The sequence below is a fragment of the Melanotaenia boesemani genome, chromosome 2 (genome assembly GCF_017639745.1).
Source record: "Melanotaenia boesemani isolate fMelBoe1 chromosome 2, fMelBoe1.pri, whole genome shotgun sequence".
NCBI classification, from domain to species: Eukaryota; Metazoa; Chordata; class Actinopteri; order Atheriniformes; family Melanotaeniidae; genus Melanotaenia; species Melanotaenia boesemani.
The window spans coordinates 38262880-38286037 of record NC_055683.1 but is presented as its reverse complement, the minus strand read 5'-3'; the positions used below and the strand labels follow the sequence as shown (position 1 = coordinate 38286037).

At 41.4% G+C, this 23158-nt stretch overlaps 1 protein-coding gene and 1 long non-coding RNA gene across 7 annotated transcripts in view; one reads left to right on the top strand and one right to left on the bottom strand.

Annotated features, from left to right (window-relative positions):
* Positions 1-1885: 1885 nt before the first annotated feature.
* The window catches only part of LOC121651191 (caskin-2-like), a 65580-nt gene continuing 44307 nt past the window's right edge, over positions 1886-23158 (top strand). For all 6 annotated transcript variants that reach the window (XM_042003217.1, XM_042003209.1, XM_042003199.1 and 3 more), the window contains exons 1-2: positions 1886-2183; positions 5731-6005. In XM_042003217.1, coding sequence (XP_041859151.1) covers positions 5912-6005 — 94 coding nt within the window. In that variant the 5' untranslated portion in view covers positions 1886-2183; positions 5731-5911. The remainder of the gene's footprint in view (positions 2184-5730; positions 6006-23158) is intronic.
* LOC121651218 lies at positions 4221-19250 on the bottom strand. Its single transcript, XR_006012411.1, has 3 exons — positions 19238-19250; positions 9982-9986; positions 4221-4365 (listed from the first exon to the last, which is right to left on the bottom strand). It is a non-coding gene; the product is annotated as an uncharacterized LOC121651218 (long non-coding RNA).

Sequence of the window (23158 nt, the reverse complement as noted above, 5' to 3'; positions counted from 1 at the left end):
TATGAAAGTTTGAATAATCTATAGAATATTCATGTTTATATAACATCAAAAGAAGCTTTGCTTGTTTTATTTGAGAAACTAGTTAAGCTAAACTTTTAATCAGTAAAGTCACACAAACAAGAATTAATTCCTCATCAGAAACCTACATAGAACTAATATTTGTCACTATACATGCAAAATAATTCCACTATCCAGATAAAGAAAACACATTTTGGTGGGTTGGAGTGGGTGGAGAGTCCTCTGAGCACATTTTGGTCTCCTGGGGGAGTTGGGGTGGGTGCTGGCCTGTGGTGGACAGTTATACCGGTCATAATTCTGGGTCTTGAACTTGACTCATATTTGGGTGGCTGGTGTCTGGCAGGGCCGGAGGCATTTGTCTCTGGTCCCCTGGGGGCTCTGGTTGGGGACTTTCTCTGCTGTCTTCTGGCTGGGTACTACGTCAGCTCCTGTGATAAACTACCTGGGTCTCATGCTTCAGAGTGGCTGTTGACTGCCTGACTACCTGAGCTTAGGGGCCCTTTTTATCAGCTTCTGCCCAGGGTTTTTCAACCAGCTCCTGGCTCTCAAAACTTTTTCTAGCTTGCACCTACTCTTTGCTGGGCCAGATCTAAGAACTTCTTCATGTAGGTTGTGTTAGCGTTTGGGGGCGGGTTACCTGGCCAACAGAAAAGCATTGAAATACTAATCGGCATCTTCAAACTAGAGAAGCCATGGATTATTAAAACAAAGTTGGTCGAATGAGGAGGCCCAGTGTTTCCTGGCATTGTGGTCGTCCTCTGAAATTGAGCATGAACTGGAGGGGGCCAATCAGACAAAGGCTGTTTTTGGACATCTACAGATGGAAATGCTGCAGCAGGCTACGAAAGAGCCGTCAACCAGCTGGTAAAGAACTTAAAAATATTTCAGATACCATAATATGGAGCAGGAATGTAGCCGCAACAGGTGACCCCCCCTCTCAACAAAGCAACACGCATTTTGAATGACTAAATTCGTATCTCAGAGATTGCCCAGAAAACCAATCAACTGGGATTGTGAACTCTACCACAGCTACGTCCATCTTCCTGCACCTGGTGGAGGAGTCCACAGTGGAAACCGCGAATGCCACTGAATCTGGTATGATGCGGAGGGTGCATTTGTATGATTACATTCATCATTAAACACATCTCATTCTGTATATTTTGCATAAACACATGTTTATTATACAGTTGCTGTGTTTTGTGGATTTAATCAATATCTATGCTCATATTTTCAAATACTTGCTGCTGCTGTTTTAGTTGTTCGTGTTTATCTCAGTTTGTCTTCCTGTAGGTGCTCCTGATGATTCTCTGCTATGTTTTATTACAGAGGCTATCCTGGTTATCGCTGCCAAGTTCTCTTACATATGAAATAAGCTGGTTGTTTGGGTTTTGTAGGTTTTTTTTTTTGTTGTTGTTGTTGTTGTTGTTGTTGTTTTCTATCTCTTTAAGAGCCTTGTATGCAAGACGTTACATGTCCTTTATATCCATAAAACTTCTTCTTGACAAAGCAAATATATTTGGCACAACATGGCAACCAGGCTGTAATAATGTTGGAAAAAACTATTTTAATTAAAATATATATAATTAAATATATAATAAAAAAAAAATAAATACATTTTAATTTTTTTAATTTATATAAATGAAAAATGTCTGACAAATTTCTGTAGAATTCTAAAAAAAAAAAAGAATTCGTTTGATTAAAAACATCGGTTATTTTTTTATTATATATTTTTAATTATTTAAATGTTTTATTTTATTTGTGTATTTAGTTAGTTAGTCAGTTTACTTTGAAAGCATTATCCGGAAGTCCTACGTTGCGTTCACGGTAACTTGTCGGCGTGTGTAATTTCTGGAGAATCCAGCGGAGAGAATGTGGCATTCAGGGAGAGGAGGGAAAAGCTGAAGGGAGCCGAGGAGCACAGACTATTTTAAAGTACCAAAGTCATAAATTTACTGAGTAATTGTCGCGTGAAATCTGCGCGGTGGTGAAACTGGAACAAAACTTTTCTGAAAACTCGTAAAAAAACGGGACGAAAACGGGACTTTGATGGACTATCTCCAAAGGGAACAACGCTACTTTTCCAGCTCCGGAGTCTGCCGACAAATTGCCGCCGTAGTCCGTTAAAACCTGCTGGTTTGAGACTTTCTGACGGTTAAATAAGAAAGGTAAGTTCTGTTTGAAGTGTGTGCCGTCTTTTTAACGGGCTAAATGCCGGAAAACGGCCCTCCCCGGGACTCCTCGGGAGTCCGCTAACTCGGGTCCGAAGGTCGGCGCTGGACGTGATGGTGTGTTTACATGCCGAACTTCTGCCGCGATTTTCCAGCTTTTCTTTTACTTCAGCCATAAATCTGAGCTGCCCCTTGTTTGTGGTTTATTTCCTTCTTCTTTGGATAACTTCTATGCCGTGCCAGGGGGATTTCTGCTACTCTGGAGGATCCAGAGCGCCTGGGGGCGGCTGAAGGAAGCGGGGACATGCTGGGTGTTAATGGGACTGACAGCGCCGCTTTGGCCCGTGCGGATCTCTGCCTGGCTGCTTATGTAATGGAGCCACCAGAGCCAGACCAGTGTTTTTATGTGGATCCGCCTCAAACTCTTTTGTTTTCAGAGCTGTCAGTTATCTGGAGCAGAGATGAAGCTCCCACCAGCCTCTTCCTCCTCCTGGATGTGGCCACTGGGCTGGAAGAGTTTAAGTAGCCCATCCTTCAGCTCAGCAGGGCGGATAATCCAGAGGAGAGCCTGGGGGGTCCACAGAGCTCCTCAGGTGGTCAGCTCGTCTTCCTCTGTGGAAATCTTAGTTAGAAAATCTAGGTCTGGATCAGCTGATGGTGTTTACACAGCAGAGAGACGTGTTGGTCTGTAATTAAACTCAGTTCCTGCCGATGTCACCTGTCACAGGTGTGTTTCCCAGCAGCACGAGCTCACATCAGAGAACATCAGAGAGGACGGTTCATGGCTGGATGTGGTTTGTTTCTGCCAAACAGAACGGGAATAAAAATACAACAGAACATTTTAGAGAGAGATGCATGAAATTAGAAAATAAAAGAAAGCAGAGACAGGTGCAGCATTTTTGGGCACCGAGTCCTGGACTACAATGATGTGAGAGATCCCTTACACTACATGTCTGGAAATTTTGAATAATTAATAAAAATAATAATACTAAAAAAACAGTTTTAAAACCATTTTAAAAATGTGATAAACTACATCAACAGAAAAGAACAAATGTATTGTGTCAATACGCCGTAAAGTGCCTTTAAAACTTCCCCAGTCTCCCCAAAAAGTCAAGATTTTCTATTGACCTCATATTCATTGTATTAACAGCTGTTAGAAATGCATGTTGGTCAAGCTGCCACACTCAGGGACACGTCCATAGTCACGTGGATACATTGTAATTACATACTGGTAATAAAATGTACTGTCTTTTAGAAAATGGATTGGTTCATTTTTCAAAAATATATTTTAGTTATGGGAAAATTATTTGAAAAATTGTTGGCATTTTTTTTTCTTTTTTATAAAATCTAAGAGTTTCACCTTATTTTCTAAATAAAATCTAACAACAAAGAAATGTGGTCAAGCTTTCAAACCACTATTTGGCCGTTATTAGTTTATAAAGACATCCTATACAAGGTTTTGCTAACTTGTAAAAGTATTTTGTTTTTATAAAAAATTAAAATTTCAAGGTGGACCATGACTAACCAGGATGGACGCGTTATGAAATGTCATTAAGTGTCCCCATTAATGGAGATCCTTTTCCGATCTAGGGGGAAATTACCAGTTGAACAGACTGGTTTTGATTCACTCTACCTGCATGCAGCCACTGAATAAAAATGCCCAAAATGAGGCAATAATGTGGCTTTAAAAGTCAAACATCAGCTGTAGAAGAAAAACAAACATGTTTGTAAGTGGATAAGGAAGAGTTAATTAAAAACAGAATGTTACAGAGAACACTTGAACACATCTCTAAACAATCTCCCACTTTCTGCAGACACATGGCTCAGTTCAGCAGATGCAGGTGCTTCAGACTGTACACAGGGCTTGTTCAGAGCCTGTGGTTCTGGTATTAGGTAAAGTCTGACCCATAGAAAGTCACCACAAAAAAAGGGTCACACACTCCTAATATTTAGTTGTACCACCTTTAGCTTTGCTTGCGGCAGCATTCGCTGTGGCATTGTTTCACTGTAACAAACTGAAGCCTTTTCCTCTGGTTGGCCTGATGGATACGTGGTTTTCTTATGGCTACACAGCTGTTCAGTCCCAGTCCTGTGAGTTTCTTCCACACTGTTCATGTGGAAACGGTCTTATTTTGACTATTAAACATAGCCCTGAGTTCTACTGTTGTTTTTCTTCCATCTGATTTCACCAAACGTTGAAGTGATCACCGATCACCATCATTCAGGATGTTTTTCTGACCACATTTCATCGTGGAAGACGATGGTTCTCCACCATCCTTCCAGGTTTTAAGAATGTGTTGAACAAGCTATCATCTAACATCAGGTAGTTTTTCCACATGGTTGTTTAAGAAATGAGAAGCTACTCATTGCATTGTTTGGGGTAAAATAACTAGTTTACTAAATGAAATGAAGAAAACATATGAAACTTTTCACATTATGATTGTAAGTGTTTGGTCATTTCTAATAAATCTCCAGAGTTTCAATATTCTGCTGCATTCTCATGATTATTGGGTGACAATGATGAGGACACCGAAAGGTCAATATGGTGACATTGACTCTATTCTGAAATGTCACAAAGCAAAAAAATATAAAGTTAAAACCCTAAATTTCTAGGGTTGTAATTCTTACAGAAAATTCTGAATGAAACAACTTTGATTAAAAAACATATTTACAAAAAGAATAATTTAAAAAAGTTTCAAATGTGAGACAGAAAATACAAAACAAAGAAAGTAATCTATAAAAAAATTAAATAAAAAAATAAACACGTGAGAATTTTATTTAATTTCAGGATTTTTAAAAACGCAACAAGACAAAAAATATCAGAAGAGTCAAAAACGTTTTTACAACGCACAAAAACAGAAAAAAAATTATTAGAAATAGACATATAGAAAATTAAAGATAAAAACTTAAAAGATTATAGAAAACAGAAGGCAATGAAATGATTTCCAGATAATACACAAAATTTTTAAAAGTAACAACAAAAACAGAAAAACACATTTTAAAAAATGAGAAAAAAATACAAAATTTTACAAACTGTGAAATAAAACATAGAATATATATGTATGTATAGAATATAGAAAATGAGATGCTTGAAAGCATTTTAGAAAACAACAAATTAAATGGAAAACTAAAGTAATTAGAAAATGTGGGAACAAAAAAAGAAATTGTAGAGAGATCATTTTAGAAAACTAAAAGGACAAAAAAGAAAACAAAACAACGTTTGGAGAATCAAAAACAAACAAAGAAAATGACTAAATTTGATTTATTTTCTTCATTATTTTGTTTCGGATTCGCGTGTTGACTAAACTTTGACGACAAAGTTTACGATAAAACAGTCAAGTTGTCGTAATTTAAACTTTAACCTGCAGACATTTCTGCTGAAAAAAAACTTTATTCAGCTGAAACTTTATAACAAAGTTAATAATATGTTTATTGATGACGGAGGTTTATTGATCAGTTTGAGGTTTCTTAGCTTCTCTAACAGAATCAGCAAACTGCTCCTTCATCCTTCCCTCCTCATCTTCATTCACTTTTTTTCTTTCAGTCCTGACACCTCCCCCTCTTCATCACCTCCTCTTCCTCCTCCAGCTGAAGCTGACGAGGAGTGTTTCTGTCTCTGGAAAGTTTCCAGACGTGAGGAAGAGGAGGGTCTCGCCTGAACCAGGTCCAGTATGAAGGTCTGAGGAGGAGGAGGTGAAGCTGGTCCGAACTCGAGGAGGAGGAAGATGGGGAAGGAGCAGGAGCTGCTGCAGGCGGTGAAGAGCGGAGACCTGCTGTCCACCCAGAAGCTGCTGTCCAAGCTGAAGACCAGCAGGAACAGTAAGTCCTCTTAATCCTGGTTCAGGAGCTCATGATCCGAGTCCTGGTTCTGATCTGGTTTCTAAGGGTCCACGTGGATCCATGGTGGTTTGGATCCATCTAAATTCTGTTAGAACTTTACTGTCAGGCGCTGCGACTGGGTCGAACCTGAAAGATGGGGTCTTTGGGTTTATTCTGTTGTTACCATGGTAACATTGGTAAATCCTGGTAACGGTGGACAGATCATATTAAAACTCAGATGATTTGATTTCATGAAACTTTTTTCTGAAAGGTCTTCTGAAAGCTGACTGTGTTAGAGGTTTCTCAGATGGAGCTACGTCACAACAAAAAATGTTCAAAATCGCAAGTTAGTTCATGTTTTTAACATTAAAAGCTGAATCATCATCATCGGTCTCCACCACACCACGCCTTGTCAATCAAGTCTAGCTGATGAACTCGACAGGATTCCACAAACTCAGCCTTCCATATTTTGGGACGTCAGTGTGACTTTTGAAGGACATGTACGACCCCAGACTCCGTCATGCTCACATCTGTTGCAGCAGCATCACACACTGAGCTTCCAGATGGTGTCCAGCCAGGATTAAAAGGACTTACAGCACAGAGGGAGGGGTGCTGTGGAGTGTTTACAGTCAACATGCTGCCGCTGCACGGCTCCGTCCACTTCATCCTGCTGCTGTGAACCACATCTGAAGGGAAGTCTGAGAAAGTGAAGGATTTACTTTGTGTCTATGCTGTGACAGGAGGATGGAATCCTGGGGAAGATGTTCGGAAATCTTCGGAAAAAAGATGAAGGGTGATCACCAGAGTGTGGAGGGTCAGGGATTAACCCTTTCAGAAGGAAATTCATTTAGAGCAGGGCCACTCAGTTTGGTCCTACAATGGCAGGATTTCCATGTATCCCTGCTTCAACACACCTGACTCACATTAATGAGTCATTGCGGAGAACTAAAAAGTGAAGCTGTAGCAGATTTTAAACATAACGTGTCTGTTGTTTGGAAATGGGGTTTAAAAGCTTGGACATGGACCAAACAGCTAGTAATTGAAGATAATATCCAGATAAGATCTGCTGTAACACTTTAGGCAAAGCAAATTTATTTATATAGCACATATCAAACATAAGGCCATCCAATATGCTGAACATGATCAAAAGAAGCAGAACCAGAGGGATAAGCTTTCTTTTCCATGTCCTAAAAGAGGACATGAGCAGCAGCATCTGGATTAGTTTCTTAGTGAAACTGTAAAACCTCTATTATAGTAGTCATCAGTCCCCTTGTTCTAGATCTGTTCTTCAGGTGGTAAAAGGCTGGTCCGGTTCCTTCTTTAATATGGACGTTAAAATTTAGCTCAGAGTCCAAATTGACACCAGAAGTTCTGGATTGATCCGTTGGTTTAAAGATTGCTGACTGAAGATGGACAATCATCTTTGGATCCAAACACAATAATTTCAGATTTATCTTTATTTAGCTGAGAAACCTTCTGGAACATCCACATATACATTAGTCTGGGACCAGAGTCTCCTGGTGAGATAGTAAAAAAGAGCTAACTGTCGTCAGCATAATTATGATCAGCTATTTATTTGTTTCCATGATCTGAGCTGGTAGAAGCATGTAGATGCTGAACAATAGGGGGCCCAACATGGAGCCTTGGGGTACTCCACATGTAGATCTATAGTTAATGACGCAAAGTAGTCCCTGTTTTCCATTCAAACCAAATCAGGACCGGGCCAGAGATTCACACCTGTCGGCCTAACATGATGTTCTGGTCGACTGTGTCAAAAGGAGCTGTGAGATCTACCAGAACCGAACTTCCAAATCCTGACTGAAAGTCCTCAAAACAGTTAACATGCAAACATGCTTTGGAGATAAGAACAGCAGCCTCCTCATCCTGAGGTACAACTGAAAAAGATGGAGGACGCTCGGGTCGGATGTCACTTTTAGACGTGATTGTTAGAGGAGCTGACTACGATAAGAAAAATGACTAAATTCACCACAAAGAACTGGTTCTGATGAGTTCTGCTGAGAAATATGGATTCAAGATGAAGATCAAGACACTGTGGACATTAAAATGTTGGATAGACTCTTCCTGGCCAATTTCTTTTCAGTCACATACGCCAGATAGCATGAAACTGGTATCATTATGAAAACACTGTTATATAATCTGGGTCATACCACCCAGCATCGACTGACTGGACCCATGGATCAGTATCACATGGTCTGGACTTAAGCCTTTCAGGGAATCTCTGGAGAAAATGCAGCAGTCCAACTCTTCTCATTGATCCAAGATGTTGGGAAAATGATGGAAAATGAACATTTAGATGTGACATAAGCTGATTTAAAGACCCCTAAAGTGCTCTGATCAAAGATAACAGTGGTCAGACAAGATGTTAGTAAACACACAACCCACAGATTTAGTAAATGTGCTTTTTATAAACACAAATCTAAATCACACGATGCTCAGATGTAGCTGAAGGTCGGGTGATGCTTCACCTGATACCTGTGGAGTAACTCGTCCTGCAGGAGATCGTCCATGCACATAAAGGTTTCTGTATCTGGGTCTCTGGATCCTTTGTAGTTTTAGTGTGGGTGGAGCTGCAGAATTTCCTTCTCAGGATCAATGAACTGATAAACTGACACAGTGAGCATCATAAATCCTCCTCCTCTTTAAACTTTAGATCTCCTGAAAAGGCTGTTTGGTCTGGAGGGGTTTTGACCTCACATAATAGCCCAAACCGACCCATTACATCCCCATCTGTCTGCCCCAAGGGGTATTCCCACCCCAGGAGGTATCCTACCCCCCATGTTTGGTGTTGCAGCTCATCAGCATCCCATTATGGGAACCTCGTAAAGCCGTTGTGTCTTTGTTAAAAGGCTGACACCCACTCAGTCTCTTCGTCCTGCCTCAGACGGAGCGCTTTCATGTCTTATTCATGAGTTTGGGTTCAAACTGAGCTCAGCCAATCAGCTCCGAGAAACCACTGCTGTCAGGGCTCCTGCCTGTCCTGCAGCTTCGTCTTCATCATCATCTGAAGACTCAGTGCTGTTTGAAGGAGGAGAGGCGGTTTGGAAGTGATGGGCTTTTCATTTTTCTGACTGACGTGGAGAAACTGTGAATCAGCAGCTTTACATCTGGAGGATAAAAGTAGTTTCTGGTTTTTCTGCACAAACTAACAGATTTTTATTCATTAAAGATCTTCACTCCAGATGTGACATGGAGCAAAAGATGACACACTGTGGTCAAAAAGGGATGGACATGGTCAGGAACCATATTCTATTCTATTCTATTCTATTCTATTCTATTCTACAGTCATTTAGCAGACGCTTTTATCCAAAGTGACTTATATTTGAGAGTAAGAACAACACAAGCATGAATTCAAACAAGATGAGACGTCATAATAAAGTGATAGTCAGACTGCTGTGAGTCCAGTTGGACACAGGTGCTGTCATGTAGTGCTACAGGCAGTACATATAATTTTATTTATTTATTTATTAGTTTTTTCTTTTTGTTTTTGCTGCAACACAACTGGCTCAGACTGCACAAGTCTGCTAATTACCCATTGATTTGAGTCAGGTGTGTTGCAGCAGGGAAACTTCTAAAACCTGCAGGACACCAGGATTAAGGATTCCTGGACTAGGACATGTTGAGAGACCTGTCTTTGTCTCTTTTCAGTCATTGTTATTCATCTTTAATGTTGCAGATAATAATAATCATTTATTATCTAAATAATGGTTCGCTGCAGGCCGGCTGTCATCATCCCAGTGCTGTGATGGTGATGTGTTCGGGTCGCTCTGGCTCTGGGTTTCAGTTATATTTGGGGCTTTTGTTGCATCATATTTCCTGTTATCGCTGTACAGAAACCCAGCAGTCGGTGTAGAAATCTTCTGGATTCAGACTCCAGCTGCTTTCTTTCTGCAGCATCTCTGCCGTCACTCGTCTGTTTTCTTGCCGACAGACGAGGAATAAGTGAGTCACCCGTCACTCGCCCTCCGAAGGAGACCCAGAAACAGGACGTTTCCCCGTCCATCTCAGATACAGAGGACTGTTTGTTCAGCTCGTTTCTTCCTGAAAGCCCAAGACTCTGCTTCTTCCTTCCCTTCACACTACACCAGCCCTCAAACTCGGGGGATAATGAGGGGGAATTTCCACTCTGCTCCCGATGAGGCAGATTTGAGGGGAGGTGTTAAAACCTTTCAGACGGTGCGTGAAATTCTGCCTCTGTGTTGGAGCTGCTGGTGTTTGCCTGTCAACTCTGCTGTTTCTCTGCTAAATGTTTAATTGACCCGCTCCCCTATAGACTTTAAAGCAGGCCTGTCATACCTCTAAGAGGGGAACAAAGCTCCTGTGTTGGGACTGAGGGGCCCCCCAGGACCCCTGGCTGTCGGAGGTTTCTGATATTTCTCTTTACGTTTAGTGTTGTTGATGTTCGGTGAGCAGGTTTTGTGTGAAACTGAAGAAAATGGCAGAATTGTGTGTGTTGTGGTTCAGAAAGTGAGGCAACATGAATCTGACACGAGGCTGGTGCAGACATCAGCGTTGGGGGAGGACGGGGGGCAGAACCGAGACTGGGTTTGATGTGGAGGAGAAATGGGGTCACAGCGGGAGGTTTTTCCCTCAACTTTTCCTTACAGAAACTTTTCCAAGTTCAGTCTGATCTGGGGATGAGAAGAGGTGGTCTAGACCAGTTACTCAGACAGACTGTGATCCTGAAGCTGCTCAACCAATCAGTGTATCATGTTTAGTCACATGACCTCCATCATCAGAGAGGTGGTACCGTAACCTGGAGAGAGAGAAGACTTTGGAGAAGGCTGGTTTAAACCATACTGAGCCGATGATTGGCTGAAGCTTCTGTCTTCATCCAATCAGATGAACCGGTAAAGTGAACACCAGCAGCCATTACTGACCCTCATTACTGCAGCGCTCAGTAGATGCAGCGACTGAAAACCTTTGTCACAGAGAACAGCGTGAACGTTTTCATTACTGAGCTTAACGAAGCATCAGCGCCAATAATTTACATCAATGTTTTTTATATTTGAGGAATCGTTTCAGCTCCAGATTGCAGACATTGACCACCACGGAGTAAATTTTTCCTATTAATTAATATTCTTTAGACACAACAAAAATATAAGTTTCTGTCCTTTAAGTTATTTATCAAATTTAATGGTTAATAGTCAGTATTTAATGTGTTTAGTGATATGAAGAGAATGAGTTAACATCACACCACATCATCTGTTATCACGTCACGACAGCGATGTTATCACTTCTGTTACTGCGACATGACGTTGTCTGTTAGCATGCCTGTTATTCTGCCACGACATCATCTGTCTTGCTCTTCATCGAGAGAAAACATCAGTCTGCTTTTACCACGTTCCCTCCGAACCAAGCGTCTGTTATCGCGTCATGACGCTGGCTGTTATTGTTATCAGATGTTGGCGGTTCATAGCTGGTTCATCAAACATCCAATCGGAATTGAAATGCATCATATATGTGTCAGCTGATCCGATCGGCCTTGATCGGAAAGAATTCTCAGTCAGGTGATTTAAAGCTTTTCACGATCAGATCGGCATGAATGAAAACACGTGTGCGTTCACTCTGCTGGTTTCTGTGGTGGATGCTTGAACCAGGCAGGGGTAACGTGACGTCATGAGCTTCAGGGAAGACTTGAAAAATGAGAACGATGGCGGAGACAACGTTTTTTTCACTGCGCATGTCAAAAGCCTTACGATCGTATCAAATCTGTCCATCATGTAAATACAGTTAAAATCAGTTTATATGTAAACATGTCAGCTGGAATCTGACCAGACTGATTTCAGACTGAAAGATGAAATACTTCTTCATGTAAACTGAGCTTTTTTTTTAATGTCTCATCTGTTCAGTCATAACCGTAGAGTCAGCCATCGATCGCAAACCTTCAGGTTAATTCCGAACGTTTCTCTTCACGTCAAAGCTTCTGAATCCTCGTAGAACCCTTCCTGGGTCAGATCGGGTTGGCCTTTGAGTTGTTTCCTGACCCGAGGCTAAACTAACACGTTCCTGTTGAGAGTTATGTCTTCTCCTTCTTCTCCTTCTTCTTCTTCATGTGCACACCTTCATTGTGAGCGCGCTCAGAGCAGCAGCAGGAAGCGCTCCTGCCTTTGAAAAGAGAACGTAGTTGGAGGCTATGTGATGTGTGATGGCTGCTGGAGCTTTCTTTATTTGCTGCGTTACATAACTGCGCTCTGCAGCTCCTCTTCTTCTTCTCTTTGTTGAGTTAAAGATGAAGTCCGTGCAGCTTTGAGGTCACATGACCAAAGGGCCGGCACTTGGACCTGACTGCATGAAAAGGCGTGCACGTGATGCACGTCCTGTCATATTAAACTCAGATTCTTTCTCATAACTCCACAACTTCAGATGTGATTCGTCTCGGCTCACTTTGACTACTTTTAATGCATTTATTGATTTGTTAACCTTCTGAGCCTAAAAGCTGATTTAAAATGAATGATTAATTTAAACAAAATGAGCATTTATCACATTTAGAAAACAATTTCTCTTTTGTTGTCAATCAAATTTATTACATTTCATCAAAATAGATTAGATTTCATGTGTTGTTTGAAAATCCCACCTGTCACCGTGTCATGATATTAGCTGTTAAACTTCTTTCTCTCCTTCGTTTTCTTCTTCATCTTATTCTTAATAATAATAACAATAATAATAATAATATGATCATAATTCTAAAGATGGTAAAAATAGCAAACCAAATAAATAAGAAATAAAAAAGCATAACTGCAAATATCTCTAGGACTAATATATTGTATGTGAAAACAACTTTTTCATGAATACATTTTCTTTTAATTAACTAATAAATGCAGTTATTAGAATAATAGTTCTAAAACAATTTAAATAGCATTTATTTAATGATAATGATGATGCACGGTGGAATCTTCTTGGAGTTGGTTTTCTGAGGATAGCAGGTAAATAGTAGCAGGAATAACTGTAAATGAGGAAAAGGTGTAAATTGTGTGTTTGTTTCAATGCCAATATTTTTCTCCTGAAAGCCAAGACTTGAGAGAATGATGCAGATGAGAAAAGGTTTGGTCACTGTTGATCTGTGTGTTATTTCTACAAAGTTCTATTGGTAATAAATTCTGCTTTCTTCTTCTGGTCGGCCTTTATGCTGCTATATCTATTCATACATTCATTTTACATCATTTTAGCCTCATAATCTGACAGCTGAGGCTGGAAACATCATGTCTGCATGCTGACTGGAGTTAAAAGGGTTGAAGCAGAACAAAAACAGCAGAAAATGGTTTGGAGGGTTCATTGACGTACAGTATAATAACCATGATAATTGTATATCATGATTAGATTTTCTTTGTATGATTATTGTCAGAAAATAATTAGGACATCCCTTGTCATAACCCGTACTTGTTGGAAAGACTAACCTTTGGTGGATGCTGCTTTTATACCCAGTCCTGGCACCCTCACCTGTTGCCAGTTAATCTGCTGGATGGAGGATCAGTCATAGCCATGTTACTGGATCTTATATAAACTTTTCTGACTTTAAGTGGTTTTTTTGGTGTGTTGCATCAATTTTTCTGGATTTTAAGACTTTATTCAGAGTTTGAGGTTAAATGTGGTAACAGAGCAGCCGACTCTTCAGATGACGTCTTAACATCACAAGGCTTCCCCCCCATCATCAGGCTGAACGCTTTCATTTCTCCAGAGTTGGATTTCAGCCTTGTGAAGGTGTAGCTGCAGGGTGAACATACCAGCAGCCTGACATCATTCTGCGCTGCATTCATGGCTGCCTGGACAATGGCTGGCACAGAGACAGCTCCGGGGATTTGGGGGAGGAAAAAGAGAAGAAGAGGAGCTGAGAGTGAGACGTCACGCTGAGCCGACAGCCTCAAACTGCTCCCGTCTGGAGGCCTTTCATCAGAACACGATGGTCCGGACGGTCACCCTCTCCTGGATGCACCAGCTGAGCTTTCAGAGGCAACACAAAGACGTTTTTAGCTTCTTCACCGCAATGCTGACCTAAATTAGAGCGCTGCGAATTCCTCTCATGCTCCGCGGTGGGAAACGCTCCTCACACAAATCACAACCTATAAGTCAGACTCATGACAGCGTCTCTAACAGCAGAAAACGAGACGAGGAAGAGTTTAATCTCTTCATCCTCCTGTTTGCAAACACGAAGGATTCTGGGAGGAAACGGTGGTGCTGATGAGCAGCAGATTAAACCATCAGCCAGAGTTTCCTGGTGTTAAACCCTCTGCAGCGCTCTGATACTCACACTTAAATTATAAATCCTGTCTTATGTGTTTTTTCTCTCCATTAAAACTTCATTCAGCTGTAAAAAATTTAGCTTTTCCTGCAGCTTTTTTTCCTCTTTCTGAGCCAGAAGATGTAAAACTCTGTTAGAGATGAAGATGAAGAGAGGAAGATGAGACGTTCACACTCATCTGATGTGATGGAGCTGGAAAGTTTCAGTCTGAGTCCAGCAGCAACTTCTGTCAGATCTTTTTGGACCAACTGGAACAGATATTGATGTAAAACCAGTTCAGAACTGGTTTTATGAAGTGGTTTATTTATCACACCCCAGAGACGTCCTCATGTCATCATCTCTGACTGTTTTAAACTTCTAAACTGGTCTTGATTAACAGTTCTCCGTCTTTTTAATGATCATTCAAAGTTTTTTCTGCTTATTCCCTCATCTCCAGTCCAGTCCTGGTACCAGACCAGTTTCAGAGGAACTTATCTCTGACAATCCTACAGGCACGAAAAAATGCTCCTAACTCCAGGGATGAGCCAGAGTTGTGTCGGCACATACAGACAACAGCAAGGAACCGGTTTAAACTGGATCTTTCGGGTCTTTGTCACAAAGACACATCATTTGTTCCCATGTTTCTAATTTCATGTGTGAAAACCAGCAAAGATCAGACAGTCTGACAGACAAAAAAACAGGATTTTAGCAGCAACAAGTTGATTCCCAAAGACCTGAACCAGGACTCGAGAGACACATCTGGACCTTCAGCTGATCCATCTACTGTTGGCGAAGCCTCATCGGAAATGGTCTCCATGGAAACGTGTCTGTCAAGAAGTCATTGTTAAGGAAGGGATACAGGGAGAAAAGACTGAGGTAGGTCACATGACACAAGAACTGGACTGAAGATCTTTGGAAACAGGTCTGATGGAGGGATGGATCCTCCTTAGAACACGGATCTTAACATTACTGAAGCCGTGAGGGATCTTCTGGACACAGAATGGAGCATAAGGCAGAAACATCCAAAGAAGAGCTTTGGAAAGTCCTTTAAGGATCCTGAAGAACTATTCCTGGAAACTATGCTGAGGATTGGTGGGAACTAATAATAATAAGGACAATTATTAAAATTCAATAAAATGATTAACTTTGATTATGGGGCACCACTGGGAGAAACTGGAAGTTAATAACTGGACATTTGTATCAGCTGCCATCAGTCTTAGTCTGTAAATGTCAGGAAACGAAATCTCGAAAAGAAGGACATAAATCTGACCTTCATAACCAGCAGGTATCACAGAAAGCTTCTCTAAGAGGGTTCAGATGCTGCTGAACAATAAAGTACCTCAGACCAAATGGTCACTTTAAGATCCTTAGACCTGGACTGACTCTGGTTCTGATTCATAAACTGTATTTCTTTTTCCTTTTGAACATGTTTTAATAAATCCTGATTTCCTGGGAACATAAAGAGATGAGAACCAGAACTTTCCTTCTGCAGGTCTAGATGGTGAAGTTGCCTCTCTGGTTAACGTCTCTGTTTCTGGAAGCGAGCTTTGATCTGCCACCCTCGTGTTGACCTCCAGGCAGGCGTGTTTGGTCACATGCAGCAGGCTGTGGGAGGAAGAAGAGGAGGAGGAGGGTGTGGTTGTGTCACTGTGCAGAGTTTAGGAGGTTTGTCTACAAGGAATGGGTGTGGAGCTGAGCTCACATCCCCCTGAACAATAAGTGTGGAGAGCCGAGTTATTTCTTGTTTTAGGTTCAGAAAGGAAAAGGAACACAACACACTCCACCCACAGCCACTTCACTGGGAACACTGGACTTTAAAGGCCTCCCAGGAGATGGATATCCTTTAATCTAACAGATGAAACACTGAGACGAGTGTAACACAGGTTTGAAGAGACAGATCTTTAGACTTTAGAAAACTGGGCCTGCTGCTGCATCATGTTTTGGTTTGAAAGGTTTCATCTTCAGACAGGGAGCGCTGTAACTTACACCTTAATGTAAGACAGCAAACAGTTTCCCTGGTTTAACTGGTTACGAGAACTGGGGAGATCCTTGAAGCTAGAAGTGGGGCTGCACGATATCAGGAAAACAAATAAGAGATCTCATTGAATATTCTGATGACAATAAAACATAAACAAACATTTCCATTTACATCCACCTTCCACTTCATCAGCTCCACCTGCTCAACTTCCTGTTCACACAAATATCTAACCAGCCAATCACACGGCAGCATGTAGTCATGTAGACACGGTGAAGATGCTGAAGTTCAAACTGAGCATCAGAATGAGGAGGTGAGGGGATTAAGTGGTGCAGTTACTGGTCTGAGTATTTACTGGGATTTTCACACACAACCATTCCTAGGGTTTCAGAGAATAGTCTGAAGAACAGAAAGTATCCAGTGAGCAGCAGCTGTCTGGACCAAAAGATTGGAGAACCTGGTATGACGAGTCTCTGTTTCAGCTCCACATTCAGGCTCCGTCGTAAAGTTTGACTGCATTTTGGCCTCTCGTTTCCACGGTAACGGAATTTTGAGTAGATAAAACCGGAAAGATTTGACAGTGGTCGGCAGAATGAAATTTTCCTGCAACGCAAAGCGAGTCCTGTCAGTGTAAACTAGAGCGTCATCTTGAACTCAGACCAGAGAAAAGTTCAGCAACAACAATGGTGGACCTCCGTGTTTCCGTGTTTGTGCTGCTGATGAAGCAGAACCTGTTTCTGGTAGAACATGGAGTTTACATACGTCAGGTAACTAGCAGTTTGCATGCAACACTTGTGCTGTTGTGTTTTCCGGTCTTATGAGGATGTGGTCCATATCTAATAATAATCTGTTGGTGCGGCTCCATTTCTCTCAAGAACAAGAATAGATTACAGGGGATTTTTAGGCTGTGTGGAAAAATTGCAGGGATCTCCCAGAATGACCTTTCGGCCCTGCATCAAGCCAGAGTGTTAAACAAGGCTCGTTTAATTCTTACAAACCAAAGCCACCCGTTGGCTCATGACTTTCTGCTGCTTCCATCAGGGCGCAGGTATATCCTACCAAGATGTAGGACTAACAGACACAAGTATTCTTTTGTCCCTGCAGCCATTGCCCTGTTGAATAATGAGTTTTAATTTTTATTTATTTTTAAATGTATTATTTTTATTATAGTCCTTTTAAATACGTTGTGTTATTGTGTGTTTGTGACTGATTGTTTTTTGCTGCTGGCTGTACAACAAATTGCCCTCACGGGATAATAAAGATTCCTTGATTCTTGATTCTTGATATGGGTGTGTTTAAAGCTTCACTGCCCACTAGAGGCCTGACATGCTCACTACATCTTTCTGGTCCTATTTGCGTTTTCTCCTGCACGACATTTTCATTCTGCTGTTCTGTAAAAGGTGTGTTTTTCAAACATGAAAAGGAAATGTGATCGTGGAGACAAAGCCTCAGATAGTCCGATCAGAATTAGTTGGTAATGGTATGGAGGGTATTTTCTTGGCACTTTGGGCCCCTTAAGCCCCATTTCCAGCAAGTGGGCCAATATAGTCCACATTTCTTTGTTTCCACAGGTAAAAGCTGGGAAGGAAACCAGAATATCTGACCCAAGATCCTACGTTTTGGGATCTTTCCGTTGGGGTCCCAGTCTTACTGATCCGACCCTAAAGGGTGGAGCTTGACACACTGCAATGTACTGATTGGTGGAAAGAATCTTCACTTCCTGTGTGACTCGGCAATAAGAACAAAGCAGGAGCAGCTCCATATTTAAAGAAACGGTGTTGTTTAAAGCCACATGACAAGAAGAAAGAAGACAACCTGCTGGATGTCCATCATTCTCCTCTTTTGGTTCTGGTCGCCTTCTTCTTCACTAAAATACAAGGAAGACGTCATACTGCTATGACATCACGCTGTCACATAGCTGATGCATCTATCGCTATCCAGCTGATACCCTGGCTACCAGGTACGGTTACTGTGGAAGTGCAATAGAGATCAGGGTTTACCAAACCAAACTGTCCCAGCCAGAGCCAGACTCCTTGGTGGAAACGAGTGTGTAGTACCAACGTGGCATGGTTTAACCACCGCAGCCTACCTGGACCATGTCCATCTTCTGATGGCTACTTCCAGCAGGATCATGCACCATGTCGAAGCTCTAGTAAAGATGGCCTGTTAGTGCATCAACGAGGCTTTATCTACGTGTGCAGCAGAAGTTCTGAAAGCAGCTGATTTCATGATCTTGTTTCTGCAGAAACTCAACCTGATGGCTTCATGTGTGCAGATGTTTCCTGTTTCTGGTCTTCAGAGGCCAGTTCTGGAAATCCAGGATGACGTTCTGTTTGTTGACACAGGGTGGACGTTAACTCAGAGCCTCGTCTTGTTTCTGTAGTTAAATAATGAAAACTTTTAACCAAAATCCTCTTACACATGTTTAAATATGTTTTAACATTTAATTTTATTTGTTTATGTGAGTCAAGATTCACCTGAAAATGAAACAGAACTGTTTTTCCTTCAGTTTCTGGTTTCTTTATTAGCTTTAAGTCATCGGATGTTTGGAACAATAGATAACTTATTTATCCTGCAGTGACTGAAAATGACCTTTTAGGTCTGTTAAAAGAATAAATTACAGAAAATTTACTGGAAACCTGAAAGAATTTAAACCAGTTTCCTTCATGAGAAACAAACCTCAGAAACTGCAAACATCAAAACGTCTGATAATTTCCCCTGAGAAGCATTTTATTTTTTCTTTTGCTGTTTCTTCTTTTAGTCACAGATTCTCAAACAGGAATAATGAGGAGTTTCTGAGCTCAGAGAGATTTTAATGGCTGCAGTCTCTGAAGCTGAGCTGCTAAATTAATGTGAATTATATAAGAACATACAGAGCAGGAAATGAGTCGAGTTATAAAAACTTCCATCGTACAGCTGAAGGTCTGGAGCCGAGAGAGTCGTGGTTTTCAAACCTGAAACTAAAACCAGTTTATTAAATGTCTGATTACAGTTGATTTGAAAGTAATCTGTATAAATAACAAATATTTTTTGGGGAAAAAGTTTTTTATTAATAAAAATACTTTTTTGTTTGTTTTCTGAAGAACAGTTTCTTTTCTGTTGTTTTTTTTTTTTGTTTTTTCCTTTACTTTGCTTGTTTTTGTCACCAGATCTGGCAACATGGCTCTAGTGGAGATCATGTCTGGACAGGATTAAATTCTGAGAAAACGGAGCAATGCTCCATGTTTTCACAGATAAAGTTAAATAATGACATGATTCACATAAGCAGGATTAAAATCTGCTGTTTATGTCCAGATAATCCCACCGCTCATTCAGATTAAGATCAGTAATCAGATTACTGTCATGTGTGTAAACAAAGTCAGTCTTCATTAAATAACTGGTCTGATAAAACATGCTGGAAAATCTGGATAAACTGTGGAAAATAGACGATTATGGGTCTGATGGTTGAATCGGTTCGCTTTGTTTTTCTGGAGATGTTAAAAAATGCTTTATTTGAATATCAGGCTACTGTAAAAAGAAAAGATAAGACCCAGTTCATCTCTAACTTTGTCTCTGAAAATATTAGCAAGCCTCAAATTCTTTTTAATTCTTTGAACTCTGCTGAATCCTTATGATTCCTCTCTCCTGACTCTGACGGCTGCTGGGTTTTTACCCTTGCTTTGCACCCCTGATCCTGCTGTCTAGCCTGTGTCCTCTGCTGTCCTAGAACATTTTAAACCTGTGACTGTCTCTCAGTTTTCAGAAATAGTTCAACATCTCAGGCCTTCATACTGTCCAGGTGACACTATTCCTCCCAGACTCTTAAAGGAGGTATTTTGTGCTGTAGGCAGTCAATTTTGTTAATGCCTCTCTTCACCCGGGTTGTGTTCCAGCTGCTTTTATACATGCTGCTGTGCAACCTCGTCTTAAAAAGACTAACTTGGATCCAAATGTCTCTCAAACTTGAGGCATTTTTCAAAGCTGCCTTTTCTTTCTAAGATTTTAGGGAAAGTGGTTTACCTTCAGTTACAAGATCATCTAGAATTACAGCCTCCATGAGAAGACTAGTTTTAAGTCGTGTCACAGCAGTGAAACGGCCCGTCTCAGGGTTTGCAATGATTTGCTTTTGACTGTTGATTCTGGAGCTTTTGGTGTTTTAATTGTTCTTGATCTCACTGCTGCTTTCGATACGGTGGCTCAAGATATTTAATTACTACATTTGCAACAGTCTGTTGGAGTTAACGGCATATTAATCAAACGGTTTGTGACCTATTTAAGAAATAGAAGATTTTCAGTACATCTTGGACATTTCACTTCTTCAGAGGCCTCACTTAAAAAAGAAGTACCTCAAGGCTCCATCTTAGGCCCTATTTATTTAACTTTATTTACTTCCTCCATTTAAAAAAATCATGCAGACAACATCCAGATTTATTTGCCTTTGAAATCTGCTGGAGATAAATGCATAGAGAACCTACAGAAATACTTGCATCCCGCATGGATGGAGATGAATTTCCTCTGTATAAATGAAAACAAAACAGAAGTCATTACTGTTGGGGAAACTGGCCTGCTGGCAGGATGCAGTAGTACCGTTGGCTCTCTGGAATCACTTACCTTCCCTTTTATTTTACCTCAAATTTGACAGGCATATCGGTGCGGTAGTCCAGTCTAGTTTTTATAATCTGAGGCTTATTAGTAAAGTGAAGCCTTATCATCCTCATGATTCCCCAGAAAGGCTCATTCACACTTTTATCTTTTCTAGACTGGACTACTGCAACTCCCTTTATTCTGGGATTGACCAGTCTCTCCTCCGCTGTCTACAGCTGATCCAAAACTCAGCTGCTCGCCTGTTAACGGGAACCAGACGGTGGGAGTATTACATCAGTACTCTCTCCCTTCGCTGGCTGCGTGACTCTTAGAATTTCATTTAAAACTTTTAACTTTTAAATGTTTAAAGGGTCTGGCACCTCGTTTTCTTTCTGAGCATCTGCACCATCACCGTCCTCGAAGAGCTCTGTGATCTGAAGAACAACAGCGGTTTGTAGTCCCCAGGACTCGACTCGTGACTCGGAGAGACTCGGAGAGACAGAGCTTTTTCCTCAGCAGCCCATAAACTCTGGAACGGTCTCCCTCTTTCTGTGAAGTCTGCCAGAACCCTGAATGAATTTAAGTCTCTTTTAAAAACCCATCTTTTTACATTGGCTTGGCCAGGCTTTTTTTTCTTTTGCATTTTATTGCTTATTTTGTTGCTGTTTGATGTTTTATTTTGTATTATTATTTTACCTGTGCAGCACTTCGGGGGCCTCTTGGTATGTGAAAGCGCTATATAAATAAAGATAGATTTGATTTGGTTCTGTCCAGTGGAGTCGGTTTGCTCCGTCCTTCTATCAGGATCATTTTCCTTCTCCTCCTCATTCCGACTCCCCTGTGGTTCATTAACACTCTGCTGATGTTTACCGAGCAGAATTCATGAGTAAACTCCAGCTGGGCTCAGACAGCTGACACCTCTATGTCAGTCCTCCATTAGCCATCCTGAGGAGGGTGTCTGTGTCCACGCTGTCCACCTGTCTGTCCCCCCACCATCCCCATGTGGACGCCATGCGGGCCTGAAGGACCGCCGTCAGCATTTCCACGGCAGAGTGTGAAAGAGGCGACTGTCTGCAGCTTCCAGCTGCACCAACACACCCAACCTCCTCGGCTGCATCAGCAGGAGCTGCTGAGCCGGGTCTCTTTGGTAAACCAGAACCAGAACCGACTTCTGAATCTGTCGTGGTTCTGTTATTGTTTAGTTTCAGTTTCGTTATCTTCAGCAAGACGTTCTTCCTGTCCTCTTCTCCGGCAGCTGATGGATTTAGTCCTCATTCCCAGGATGGGTTTCAGAACCAGAACCAGAACTTTAATGTTGACTGTTTCTGTTGTTTTCAGTTCCTACTGGTTCCATATCAGCACCAGGCCCACAGAGACCAGTTCTTATGGTGTGTAAAATCCCTGAACCAGTGTGACCAGTTTAAAAAAAGAAAATGTTTCTGGTTCTGGTTCTGGTCTGCTTTGGTCCGTTTAGTTAATATGGAAGATGTGAGGTGGTAAAAAACCAGATCCAGATTACGGTTTAAAACCACCTTTCTTTGGATTCTGAGGAGGACTAGACCAAGAACTGAATCTGGATCAAGTTTGATCTGCTGCTGCCCTCAGAGGGGGTCCAGAGTCCGACCGAGTCCTGATGAGATCAGGTTCTGTTGGATCTGCTGTGTTCAGACGGATCCGGATCATGAAGCCGGTTTTCCTCCAGGCGATTCCTCATTTTCAGAACTATCAGGAGGATGTAAAACCATGTAAAGGAACATAAATTCTTCATCAGGTTGAGGCTTCTGATCAACTTCCTGTAAGGATAAGATCTTCCACTTCCAGATTGATCCGATTTAAACCAGGTTTCCAGGTTGTTGGTTTCCTTTCCATGGAAGTTTAGTTAGTGTAGCAGGACGTCTCCTGTTACAACCAGCACACCAGCAGTGTCAAGTTAACCTCCTCTCCGAGCATCTGCGGCGGGGAATGGCAGAAATGCTGTTTACATTCCCGGCGTTCCTGGTGGAGCTCTGAGTCAGAGGCTCAGGCTGAGCTAGGATGCCGATGCGGGGATGAGGTCGGTCTTATTGGCTGGTGTTATCAGTCTGCTGATAAAAGCAGGAGCTCAACAGAAATCAGAAAACCTTCCTCAGAGATTCTTCTGGAGAGAATCTGTAGTTTTAACATCCAGATCTGCGTTTAGTCCAGATTCATTTCTTAGTTTTCATCTTCTAAACTGCTCCTGATCAAATGGGTTTTTTCTTTAAGCCACTTAACTCTGACCTATGAATCGTTCAGGATAAAAAAATGCTCCTAACTCAAGGGATGAGCCAGAGTTGTGTCAACACATGACAGACAACTTAGCAAAGAACCAGTTTAAACTGGATCTTTAGGCTCTGTGTC